General features: G+C 42.4%; 1 protein-coding gene across 1 annotated transcript in view; it reads left to right on the top strand.

Annotated features, from left to right (window-relative positions):
* The window catches only part of wdfy1 (WD repeat and FYVE domain containing 1), an 83,511-nt gene that overhangs the window by 28,489 nt on the left and 41,206 nt on the right, over nucleotides 1-13,816 (top strand). The window contains 4 exon segments of the mRNA XM_072572769.1: nucleotides 3,075-3,225; nucleotides 4,610-4,722; nucleotides 12,301-12,317; nucleotides 12,319-12,428. Coding sequence (XP_072428870.1) covers nucleotides 3,075-3,225; nucleotides 4,610-4,722; nucleotides 12,301-12,317; nucleotides 12,319-12,428 — 391 coding nt within the window.

Here is a 13,816-nt window from a genome sequence, read left to right on the forward strand (position 1 = left end):
TCTGGTCCACTAATGAAGGAAACCTTCAGTTCCTGCCTGTTCTGGGCAATGTAACCTCAGACTTACAGGAATGTGGTTGCCTCTTAATTTCTCCCTGAAGTAGTTTAACAAGTTACCAAGCCAGCACAACGAAAAGGTTCTTTTTAAAAAAAACTGTATTGACCATTTGGCATCGGACATGACAAAGACACTAAGCTTTGACAATGCTACAAAATCTTTGAGTGATGCACCATAATTGTTACTGTGCCATCTACAAATATCTCAATTTCCAAAGGGTTCTTTGGCAGCATCATCCAAACTTGCAAGCTGTCTGCCCAGAAGGGCAGCAAATGTGTGGGAACACCATCACCTGAAAGTTCCTCTCCAAATGGCACACCAGCATGACTTGGAAATGTATTACTTCATTGCTGGATCAAAACATTGGAACTCACCACCTGACAGCACTGTGGATGAACCACCTTCACATGGATTTCAGCATGAAGGCAGCACACCACCACCTACTCGAAGGCAGTTCGAGGTAAACAACATTTGTTGACCATGGTACAGAAGTCTACGTCTCCCGAACGAATGAAGAATCTCATTAGGTTTCTTTGGAAGAAAAGTAAGGAATTAGAACATAAGAAACAGAGTTGCTCTTATGACACCTTGAGCCTCCTTCACCATTCAGTAAGATCATGAGTGATGCATAATTAATCTAAATTCCACTTCTCTCCCAGTATCTGCTCACCTTCTTGTAGTCGAAGATTCTGCCTTTCTCAGCCTCGAACGTGAGACAGTGGTTTTCTGGAGTAGAGCTCCAAAGATACTTGCTCTTCCAAAGAAATTCCTCCTTGCCTCATCTTAAGTACGAAGCTTGAAAAAATGTCCTGTAATTCTGGATTCGCATACTTCCAGCATCTGTCCTGTGAAGTCTTCTCAGCGGTTTTGATAAGGTCACCTCTCATCCTTTTAAACACCAATGAGTTTAAATGCAACCTGCTCAGTCTTTCTTGGGACAGCCCCTTCATCTTGGAAGCTAATCTTATGAAATCTCTGTGAATAGTTAGGACACCCTGGCCAACATTTTGTCTCTCAACTGACAGCAGTGAAGCTAATTATTCATCTCCTTAAGTATTTGAGACCTTGCTGTACACAATTGTTTGCTGTTTCCCGAAAAATGGACAATTGCACTTCAAAAATATTTAATTTATTTTGTATTGGTTTAAATGTCTTTGGAGTGCCCAAGCCTGTCTTATGCATTGAAACACAACATCAACTCATAGAAGCTAACTAGCCATTGTTGTAATAATACTTCCTATGAACTTTTGAAGGATTACGGAAAATGGATTTATTTCAAGTTTTGTGAAAGTACTGTGGTTTCATTTAGAAGAAATAATTGGAAGCTCCTGTAGACAGTGGAAATTTTTAAACAAGGCTTCCTGGAAGTGACATGACTGGCGATAACTGCTTGCAGTGCTATAAACCCCTGCTGGGCCTGTTTTTTGAACAGTAACTAGCTTGGGGATGGTTGTTAGACCATGTGCCAGAATATCACAGCAACGGTCTCTTGAACATTCTCTGCTTAGTCCATTTGCCTTCAAGAGTAACCCACTGGCCCCAGAAAGCCAATCTTTGTATAGCAATCTTATTTTCTGTCTCCCTAAATTATCTTTATTCAATAAGCTTTGTTTGGATAATAAATCCATAACTTTGCTTATTAAGAGATGTCTTTTTTATTTAAAAACCTGTGTTTAATTGGTTATCTTGAACTGACAAATATTTGTATTTTATGTTGTAACTTGTGCAGTAATGGGATTAGAGTAACCGTGAACTCATCTAGCTTTGGTCATAATACTAATTCACTGAATTCACTTTAGAATATGATTTTTCTCCATTTGTCAGTGTTGGCTAAAATGATATCAAGATTAATGTTTATGTTTTCTCCAGCCACTTGATTCATTGCTATACAGCAAAGTGGTTTTCATAAGGCCCACATCTGAACTAACATTTGAAAATTTAATTCACAGTGTGAATGAACCATCTTACCACCGAACTAATTGTGTGCTTTTCAAATTGCAGACTAAAATAATACAGGGTGATCAAGCTATACCTCCACTCTTTATCCATATATTACTTTTTGACCCCTGGCCATTGCTGTTTTATGTCTTAATTTTCTTAACCATTTGCTTATGTGTTACATAATTAAAACCAGAAAGTTCCATAAATAGAGCCTTTCATGCTGATTTTTGTCTTTGAAGGAATTACTTAGGCACAGCCATATCATTTAAAAATTCGTTCTGCTTGATCCATGCCTTTTGAGTTCTGTAATGTTAAGTGATAGAATCTGATAGTTGTTCAACAATTGACGTTAGACTAATTGGTGTGTAACTTCCTGTCCTATCTCTTTCCACTTTTTTGAAAAGGCAATGACTGTTACCTTTTATGTTGGTTACACCCAAAACATCGATCCTGCACCTCCTGATGCTGCCTGGCTTGCTGTGTTCTTCCAGCTTCCTGCCTGCCTGTCTATCTTTCTGTTCATTGGCATAATTTTAATTTCTCAAAGCTATGACAGAAATATTATAAATGTGAGCTTGGCTAAGTGGTGGAACATGTGACTCTAGTTCACCAGCTCATAGGTTCAAGTCCAACTGCAGGACTTGAACACATTATGTAGGCCAGTAGTTACTTTGGTGCTGAGGGACATGGTATTGGTGGTTCTGTTTTCAGGTGAGATGTAAATCTGAGGCCTTATCTGCCTGTCCAGGTGGGTGCATAAGTTCCCAAGTTACTATTTAAGGTTAAGCAGAGTAATTCTGAGCTGCTTTGGCACACCCTCAGAATGTGAAAAATCAAATTAATGTAATTTTTTTTTCATCCCTTTATGGTCAGCAAGAAAGGTTTCTTTTATTTTTGAATTTAAAATGGACAGCTCATTTTATCACTTCCTTGCCGTTTTCATCAACATGAGTATATGGAGATAAAAGTGTTCGTCTGTGTGGTGTATAGTGTAAAGGCTCACAAATATGGAATCCACAGGTTTGCCTCTCAACTATTAACATTTTGTAAGGCTGGGTTTTTCTTTCTCTCTCCAGCACATCAGAATCGTGTTTCAGCAATCGTATTTTCTCCAGAAACTGAATGGGTTATAAGCACAGGACATGACAAGTACCTCAGCTGGATGTGTACCAGGAGTGGATGTCTACAGGGAAAGCATTGCTTCACTGCCTGGGCTTCCTGCTTACAGTATCCTTAACTTTTGACCTGATTCCTCTGTCAGACATTTAAGCAACTAATCAGTCATAGGTTGGCAAACAAGAGTTTCTTGTGTGGTAGGATTGAACTAATTGCAAAGATGTCACAAAGATAACTTGTCTTAATGTTATAACCAATATTCGGTGTGCTTCCCATTATTATTTCATCTGCTGATCTGCAAAGTTTAAACTGCAAAATAGGTTTATAATTGCAGGACAAAATTAGTCTTTGCAGCAAATATCTTGTGAGGCTAACAACCTATTCGGTTGAAACTAATACCGCTAGAAGCAAGGGTGAAGTTATAGCATGTAACCAGATCCTGCTTTTTTTTATATAGAAAAGAAGCTACTAGAGCTTTTTAAGGCATCATTCTGAATAACAAGCCAGTCTGTTCAAATTAGAAAATTCAAATAACCATTCAAAAAGAAAAGGCATTAGAACACAAGCCTCTATTGAGAATATCTGTTTGCAGTTTCTAAAAACAATTTAGATTTTGTTTATTTAGCAGCATTTTGGCCCTGCCTAAATGGAAGGCTTCCCCAAATGAACAATTCTTCTAGAATTCCAACTCTCTGCATTCTTTCCTGTACTCCTCTTACCCCTTTTACTGCCCTGAAAACAGATTTTCTACTGTTTCATTATATGTTGATATTTATTTTATCAATCAGCAGAATCAAAGTGTTTCTTGTGTGCCGAACCAAAATGACTAGTTGCTCTTGTTTCCCTAACTAGTTGATGACGCTGGAAGGAGAGAGAGCATTCATTTCCAAGTAGACTGCATTACCTTGGAATCTATATTGTTGTCTATAAAACAAGTTATTGATTTAATAGCTACAGACTGATAATCCATTGAATTTGAAAAGGAACATTGCTATCCAGAATTTAATTTGTTTTGCAGTTGGTTCTGAAATCACTTAAAAAATACTTAACCAAAAGTTTTAAGGTGGGTAATGAGAACAGAACCTCTCTGGCTTCATATGTTTCCAAGTAGTGTTTCTTACTTTTTTCTTCTTGTTAAGTGTGAGTTCAGAATTTGAGGAAGCTGTATCTGAAAGGATTGCTTTTGTATTCATTCTTGTTTTGATGGTCTGTTTGCCAGTGGTGCAATACTGTCGGTTATTACCTAATAGTAAAGGAATACAGCTCTGCCTTTGTCAATGCTGAAAACATAATCTCAGATCCAAGACTTATTGGTAGATTCAATTTTGCAAAAACATACATTTGATATAAATTGCCATTGGATATTAATGCAATAACAAAGCTTCAGTCATCTTGCCTAATCTTTGGTTCTGTTGAAAATCACACCACTGGTGGGTCTTCTGTTAAGAGGAGAATGTCATCAACCTTTATTCTATTTAACTCACAATTTCTTCAGATATGATATGGAGACGTGCCATGCATTTGTTGGTGATTACTCTGGGCAGATCACATTATTAAAGCTTGAACAGAATTCTTGCAGCATCATTTCAACATTGAAAGGACATGAAGGTAATGTGTACATTCTTGATGCACCTTTTTGACAATACTTGACTATCCTTCAAACCTGTCTGTTCGTCAGTCAGTGATGAGAGCTAACCATTCTCCCTTGAATCAATCATATTTCAGAAGGCATCATATGTTCAAGTAAAAGTAAGGTTCCAATTGATCACACATCTCTCTTCCCCACCCCAAACAAAAGGCTAGTGCTCCCAAGTGAACCTGTTGGGATATTACCCTGTGTTGTGCCCTTTATACTTCTTCAAAAATGTTGACTTCTCCACCTCCTGATGCTGCCAGGCTTGCTTTGTTCTTCCAGCCTCCTGTTTGTCTACTTTGGATTCCAGCATCAGTAGTTTCTTTTGTATCTAAGTTTTCAATTGCACATTGTATCTGGCTAAACAATAATCATTTCATGTTAGCAGACTGTGGGTCTTGGGGTTCCCTGGCAGTCGAACATATTTAAATAGCTTCGTTTTTCACTTTGGTGTGAGAGTTTAGGATTTTAGAATGACTGACTCGAGCTTCATCCACATTGCCACCAATGTGTTTTTCAGATTTAAAGTCACACTGTCACCCCTTCCTCCAGCCCTGTGGCTTAAGTACAGAATTTTGTATTAAACATCAAGTTTCTCTAAACTTCATCGTTTCCTCTTTAGAAACAAACATTTTAGGTAATTTGAATTCCAAATTGAAATAAGCAACATTCGAAATTAGAATACCCCCCGCCCCCTGTCTGTTGAGAACTGTGGCAGGAACCCAGAATGCTTCCATCTTTTAACTTTGCAGCACATTTTTAAGCCCACAACCTGACGACTGCAGTGCAGAATTCATTTAAATTATTCCAAATATTTTTACGAAAGAAAATACATGACCGCTTTGATCCAAATCATGTGTCGCATTTCAAACAGTAAACATTCTGCGTACACGTGTGCGCATACACCTAGAATATTTGCTCATGAGGAAAACAGAGACATCATCAAATATGCCATGCCGAGCTACAAACTGCTTTAAAACCCACATAGAAAATAGATCTCAAGGGGTTCAGTCAGTTTTAAGTGACTTAGACGCTGAGGTGGTTGTCCAGCCTGACTCTTCCTCTTTCGTTCCAAAAACAGAACACTTTTTCCTTTTTCAACAGTGCTACAGATTCAGCAGTAGCCTTTCACAACTGGCATCTGGGAATATTCTGAACTAGTTAGTATGTGTCCCCTTTTCTGAGGTCCATAGTCCATGAGATCTAGGTCTTCATTTCATCCAGGTGCCTCAATCCCTGCTCCTTTCCTCTCCAATAAGGACCTGAGTTAAGGGTGGCCAGCAACAAGTCTGTGATCAAAATAGAAAGCAATCATGTGGCTTTTGCCCCGGTGCTTGTTCCGCATTACTAAAGGCTATTTCTGTAGTTTCTTGGAACTCAATGCGACTACAAATCCTTTTCTCCCATTTCCAAGTGCAATAATACAGACCTGCTTTGTTTTCCAGTTGGTCACAGAACACAACTAATCCTTCACCTTTGCTGCAACTTACCTCCATTCTGTCACGTAATGAATGATCTGCCCTGGTGTTGTAATGACAGCAAAACCCATTAGTTGGTTTTAATATCCCATCTATCCTGCTCTGCTTTGCAACCCTTTTTTGTTTCAGCCATCTCTCATCCACCTCCTTCCTTTCCCTCTTCCCTTGATATGCCTTCAAGACATCCACTTTCTCAGTGGACTGACACCATCCTAAAATTCTGTAACATCCTGGTTGAGCCTCTTTTGCTGTAACAGATTCTTTCTCCTGCCAACTATGGCATACTTAGCTCCCCAATTTTAACTCCAACTGACTAAACATTTCCTTCTGTTGCTTGTCCTTAGCCTGGAGTCAACAGCCTGACTGCTTTTATCTACCTGGTGTATGTGTGGACCCCTTTATCCACCATACTGCCTCACTGATAGCCTTGTCTGCAGTTTGTATAACCTGGACCCATCCAGGAATTTCAATACCACTGAAGCAAGTTAGAAAGCATAACCTCTCATTTTTGTCACAGCATCATCTGGTTACTACTTCTAACTTGCATGAATTTAATACAACTTTGCTAAGACACTTCATATGCAATTGTCATTCATTAGCTTCTCAAGGGAGACTGAACATTGACAAATACAACTAGTTTTCCTCCTCCTTTTTTAAAATCTTTTTATCTACAATTTAGTATCCTCGGTTTGGTGATACTGAGTCCCTCTTCAGCACCTACACTGGTACTGTACCTCAACTCTGGCGCTGTTACATCGATGACTGCATTGGTGCAACATCCTGCACCCAGGCTGAACTGGAGCAGTTCGTCAACTTTGCCCACAACTTCCACCCTGCCCTCAAATTCACATGGTCCATCTCGGACACCTCCTCCCTTCTTTTCCTGACCTCTCCATTTCCATCTCTGGTGACGGGTGTCCAGATGGATGTTTATTATAAACCCACAGACTCTCTCTCAACCACCTAGACTATATCTCCTCCCACCCAGTATCCTGCAAGAACTCTATCCCTTTCTCCAATTCCTCTGCCTCTGCCACATCTGCTTGGATAAGTAGACATTCCACTCCCAAGCATCCCAGATGTCCACCTATTTTGAATGACATGCTTTCCACCCCCCCCCCCCCCCCCCCTTTCATCCAGACCAGCCCTCTGCTGCACCACCTCCATTGCCTGCTCCACTGGTCCAAACCCTGCCCCCCCCCAACACAATAAAGACAGTCCCCCTTGTCCTCCTCTACCACTTCAACAGTCTCCACATCCAGTGCATCATCCTCAAACACTTCGGCCGACACCAAATAGATCCCATCACCAAGAACATAATTTCCTCCCTACCCCCACCCCCCCCCCCCCCCCCCCCCCCTCCCTCCCAAACACAAACATCAACTCTGCCTGGTGGGCTATCAGCTCTGAAAGACTCCCTTTGATTTGCCTGAAATGTGATGGTCTTCCAGTTGAAAGTGTTCAACCCCGACTGGATGCTGTAGACTGGGCACATTCAAAGGTCCAGGCCTGAGGGACACGTGAACATTTTGAGGCAGCTGCGCCAAGGCACAGTGGTGGAAAACCAGCATGAAAGGTCCTTCTGCCAAAGCATTAATGAGGCTCCATTCAGTAATTGGACACTCCCCAAGGCCTCCGATAAATGCCAAGAGTTTAATTGTAAATATAGAGAAAGCCGAACCCCAATGATTGTCTTCTGCTCTGTTAGTAGAGCAGTATTGTTCTGAATGACTTAGTTAACTATGTATGTATACAAGAATTTCCTGCAATGAATAATATGTTTGCAATAAAAAAACTCTGATGTTAGAGTATGTGAAATGTACAAAGCAAACTATCCTGTCATGTGCTGTGATATCAGATTATCATATGACAGTAAGTTATCTGAAACTATTACAGTTTTGGTAATTGTGAAACTCAATGAGGCTCAGTTGTTGCATTCCACAGTGATTGCATTCTTTCTAAAGCTAATCAGCTCCTCTGTTTTGCACATTCCACACTGATCATGCCTCTTTATTTCAAGACTATTCTCCACGCTGTTTCCAGTGATTATTTCTTAATGCTTTAAGAGTCTCCACCCTTGAATGATTGTGGTTTTAAAGAGGCTTCTACTCTGTCTGTTTACTCGCACTTCCTATCTCTATCGAGTTAAACAATTTGTACATATTGTAATGGTCCTTTGTATTCTAAAGCGGGTGTCAGTTTTGAATTAGCTAAGTATGCTTCAAACCCTTTCAATGCCGATAGCAATGTGTCACTTCTATATCCAGCAAGTTACTGATTATTTTATATTTCAAAATATACTTTATTCATAGAAAGAAATCTTTGGTACCTGTACAATTGGTCATGTCGTTCATTTACACATTGCATGTCTTAACATTACAAAGAACAGATTGAATTAATCAAATTTACAGTTATCCTATTTACAGTTCCGTTTATTAACCATCCAGTCTTTTCATATATAGCTGTGGTTTCAGCAGAACCCACCTACTGAGTGGCCCCCTGTTATACGATAGCAAAGGAGCCTTCTTTAACCCCCAGTTTATGGGGTTACCATTGTCCATTTGACTGTCCTGTCTCTGGGGTAGCTGTCTGCATCCTCATGGTGAGCACGAACTACTGGACCTTCGCTGGGCTGAGGTAGCTATCCAGCTCCTCACTGGGGTCATTTACCCGCTCTGGTGTCATTGAGCCAAGGCAAGGGTCTGCACCGTCCAGTTCTGTGTCTGACAGTGGGACTGTCAGAGGATCACAGCTTTCAGTTACCTGTAGTTGTGGGGCAGTGGGTACCCCCTGGTTCTCACTGGGTGGAGGATGGACTTCGGGGGGTCCGTTGTTCCTAGTCCTAGTTGGGAGGAAATGCGGCGCTTTGTCTCTTCTTCTTTGGTGGTGATGACCTTCTTTGCACCCATCTTCCCCATCCAAAGAGCTGACTGTCCCTCCCTCGTGCAGCTGTCTTTTCCCCCTTTGCTGGGAGGCTTTGGGGGCCTGGCAGGATTTTCTCTTCCTGTTTTTAACAGGTTATCCACTCCTCTGCCTTCTCGATTACCTCCTCCTCCATTGCTTCCATATGCCCATCTAGAGCTAGGATCAGTTGCTGTGTCTCTCTGCTGGCTGCTGCCTCCTCCACTCCAGCCTGTTCTTCTTTCTGGGTGCCACCAGTCTCCGTTGCCCTGCTGTCTGGGTGGACCTTGCTGGTCTTTGGGAGTCCATGGCTCACCTCCAGCCATCTGTGCGTAAGTGCGCCCCCCTGGCAGTACACATCCGTTGCGGCGAATCCACAGCATCCCACAGTACCTGCTTGATGAACAGGGTTCGATCAATTGGTATAAGATCCTCCACCTTCTTCACAGTCACCCTGACTGTGTTGTGAACCCCCTGTCCAGGGCTGCGGGCGGCTGCTGAGGCCATAGCTCTGAGGTTGGCTGGTCCCTGAATTGGTGTTAGGCCAAAGCCAGCATGAAGATCCACCAATAGCAGGTCAGCACCACCAAACGATCCTCCAACGTCCAATCACGATCCAGCAACGATCTCGACTAGCTCTTACAACTTGCCACTCGTCGCCTGTTCTAATAAGAACAAGCTCTTGATCTTAGCCAAAAGGCTGAGAAGCAGCAAGTTACTGATTTTATATCTACAGGTATACCTTCATACACAAATCTAGTTCTAAAACCAAGGAACCCAGGTGCTTTTATTCTTTTATAACAGGCTTCACAACTTGTCCTGCCTCCTTAAAAGAGGAGAAAGTGAGGACTGCAGATGCTGGAGATTCGAGCCGAGAGTGTGGTGCTGGAAAAAGCACAGCAGGTCAGGCAGCATAAGCCCTGCGTCAGGAATCATCACTTAATTCTGATTAAGTGGTACTTTAAGCGCAGATAGTCAACTGCGCGACCATTATCAACTCCATTCCTTGTCAAGGAACTCAATCAGGATAGTCAAACACAACTTGCCTTGAACAGATCTCTGCTGGCTTTCGTTTATTGTCCTGTATTTTGCAAGTGCCAATTAATTTTTGTTCCAGGTCAAGCTATCAAATATTTTCCCACAGATCTTAAGTTAATGGTCTGAAGTTGCAGAATTTTCCCCCTCTCCTTTCCTTAATGGGGAAGGTAACATTTGCAAGTGAGCTGTTCACAACTTCACGGTCTCATTTAACCATAAGATGGCACTTTCAACCATATGTCTGTGCTATTACTTGGACTAGGTTATAAAAAAAGTACTGCAGATGCTGGAAACCAGAGTCTAGATTAGAGTGGTGCTGGAAAAGCACAGCAGGTTAGGCAGCATCCAAGGAACAGGAGAATCAACGTTTCGGGCATCAAAAGGGCTGATTCTCCTGTTCCTTGGATGCTGCCTGACCTGCTGCGCTTTTCCAGCAACACATTTTCAGCTCTGATCTCCAGCATCTGCAGTCCTCACTTTCTCCTCTGAGTAATGTCTGTCAATCATAGTCCACTTGTAAGCAGCTAGTACTCTTTATATTCATACTGGAATAAAGGTTTTGGTTTTCTTGTTACTTAGGTATTGTTGATGCCTGTTTGAGTCGGGCAACCACCAGCTGCTGTGAGTTCAGCATTTGCTGACTGTAGCTGCTGGTGTGTACAGAGAGGAGAAAAAGTCCATCCTTAAACTTTATAATTCCTTTTATGAATGTATTAAACTGTGAACTTATTTCTAATGTGTTCTGTTACAAACTAGACCTTATACATTTTCCCACATACTGAATTAAAAACCTATTCATACACCCACTTGAGTCCCCTGACACTCCGAGCAGTCACAGAATATAAAAGATAGTATCTGATTGGGATAACTGTTTTGCTGCTACTGAGGAGGGCTGATGCTGCATTCTCTCTCTCTCTCTCTCTCTCTCTCTCTCTCTCTCTCTCTCTCTCTCCCCCTCTCTCTCTCTCCCCCTGCAATTTATCTCCCTCGGCTCGTGGTGTCTTTTTCTCCATTGCCTCAGGCTCATTTGCATTTTGCATGTCTTTACTTAATTGGCTCTGCACCATGGAGCTACATAACATTACCCAGTCCAAATAAGGCTTTTGCCTTACCTCCTCTTTTCTTTTTCTACAGAATATGGTTGGTACCAAGCAGTACCCAGACTCCGGTCAGTCTCAGTTCACAAGCGGGTTTCCCCTGCATGTCGCTGAGCATTCCTAGCCCTGTCAGCAACTGGTACCTCTGTCTCCCCCTGCAGCCTCCTGATTAGGTGAATTGGCCCTGCTATAACTGCCAATAGTGTTTTCTATACTGTTCAGGGTCAATGTGGACTTGTTGGGCTAAATCCTCTGGTTTTCACCCTGTATGTAGGGATTCTGTGATCTCATTTCAGGAGCATGTTTCCCCCCGTGTGTCTCTGTACATCACCCTGGCGAACAGAATTTCTTGCTAAGTTTCCTAAGACTTGAAAGCTTTGTCCAAAATGTGCAATTTTCAGCAAAAATTCATGCTTTATGAGCCATAATCTCAGTGAATGGCAAAGCATACTCAATGGGTTAAGCAACCTGTTCCTGCTCCTTCCTGTTACGGTCAATATCTTTTAACAAAGTTTTTGGTCAGCTGACTTAATATCCCCTTTAGTGTCTTTTGTTCAATTTTGTTAGGTCTCAGTCTTGGGAAGTGTCTTGTGATGCTCTGCTATATTAAGAAGCTGCATAAGTGCTTGATGTGATTGCAATGTTCCAGCCCTTGGCACCATTTCTATTCTGAGTGAGCACTTGAAGCTTATGACCAACTATCAAGAATTTCTACTCATTATTTCCTTTGACAACTGAGGTTGTCCCCCACTTGGACTGGTTGACATTTTTTGTCTTTTTTAAAACAAGTTTGTATTTAATATGAATAAAATATCCTGTGCTGTCGTGGGGATGCTTGATTTGGAAAGACTCTGTGGAAGTGGGTTCCATTTTCATGCATTAATGCATCCAGTTCCCTTGCCACATAACCTCAACCTGAATAAAATAATGTGTATTGTGTTGATGAATGCAGTGACTGATACTTTTGCTGCATTATTTTATATTTTATGCTAGCTTGTTTGCCTTTGAAATCACTTCCTTTTCTCTTCACTCTTAACAGGCAGTATTGGATCTCTTTTGGTGGGATCCTATCCACCGACTGCTGTTCTCTGGAGCATCTGACCACAGCATTATCATGTGGGATATTGGTGGGATGAAAGGCAGGACTATATTGCTTCAGGGTCATCAGTAAGTGATGAGTCATATTCATGCTACCGTCCCACCCTTTTACTGAAAACTTCTGTTATCTCTCACTATTTCAAAGGTCAGTCTTAAAGCGTTGATAGCTGCTGTCATGTGTTAATGAGTTAACATTCCAAATTAGCTTTCATTTGAAATTTAGTGTCTCTCTGTCACTGTGCAAGGGCGCGCTCTCTCTCGCTCTCTCTCTCTCTTCTCTCTCGGTGTGAGGTGTGTGTCTCTCGTCTCTGCTCGGTGTCTCTCTCTCTCTCTCTCTCTCTTCTCTCTCTCTCTCGGTGTGTGTCTATCTGTCTCTCTCTCTTCTCTCTCTCTCTTCTCTCTCGTGCGGTGTGTCTCTCTCTCTCTCTCTCTCTCTCTCTCTCTCAGTGTGTGTGTGTGTCTCTCTCTCTCTCTCTCTCTCTCTCAGTGTGTGTGTGGTCTCTCTCTCTCTCTCTCTCTCATTGGGTGTGTGTGTCTCTCTCTCTCTCTCTCTCTCTCTCTCTCTCTCTCTCTCTCTCTCTCGGTGTGTGTCTCTCTCTCTCTCTCTCTCTCTCTCTCTCTCTCAGTGTGTGTGTGTGTCTCTCTCTCTCTCTCAGTGTGGTGTGTGTCTCTCTCCCTCCCCCCCCCCCCCCTTCTCTCTCTCTCTTGGGTGTGTGTGTCTCTCTCTCTCTCTCTCTCTCTCTCTCTCTCTCTCTCTCTCTCTCTCCTCTCTCTTCTCTCTCTCTCTCTCTCTCTCTCTCTCTCTCTCTCTCTCTCGGCTATCTCGGTGTGTGTGTCTCTCTCTCTCTCTCCTCTCTCTCTCTCTCTCTCTCTCTCTCTCTCTCGGTGTGTGTGTCTCTCTCTCTCTCTCTCTCTCTCTCTCTCTCTCTCTCTCTCTCTCTCTCTCTCGGTGTGTGTCTCTCTCTCTCTCTCTCTCTCTCCTCGGTGTGTGTGTCTCTCTCTCTCTCTCTCAGTGTGTGTGTGTGTCTCTCTCTCTCTCTCTCTCTCTCTCAGTGTGTGTGTGTGTCTCTCTCTCTCTCTCTTGGTGTGTGTGTCTCTCTCTCTCTCTCTCTCTCTCTCTCTCTCTCTCTCGGTGTGTGTCTCTCTCTCTCTCTCTCTCTCTCTCTCTCTCTCAGTGTGTGTGTGTGTCTCCTCTCTCTCTCTCTCTCTCTCAGTGTGTGTGTGTGTCTCTCTCTCTCTCTCTCTCTCTCTCTCAGTGTGTGTGTGTGTCTCTCTCTCTCTCTCTCTCTCTCTCAGACTCTCTCTCTCTCTCAGTGTGTGTGTGTGTCTCCTCTCTCTCTCTCTCTCTCTCTCAGTGTGTGTGTGTGTCTCTCTCTCTCTCTCTCTCTCTTGGTGTGTCTCTCTCTCTCTCTCTCTCTCTCTCTCTCTATCTCTCTCTCTCTCTCTCGGGTCTCTCT

Source organism: Chiloscyllium punctatum, chromosome 6 (assembly GCF_047496795.1).
Source record: "Chiloscyllium punctatum isolate Juve2018m chromosome 6, sChiPun1.3, whole genome shotgun sequence".
Classification (NCBI taxonomy): Eukaryota; Metazoa; Chordata; class Chondrichthyes; order Orectolobiformes; family Hemiscylliidae; genus Chiloscyllium; species Chiloscyllium punctatum.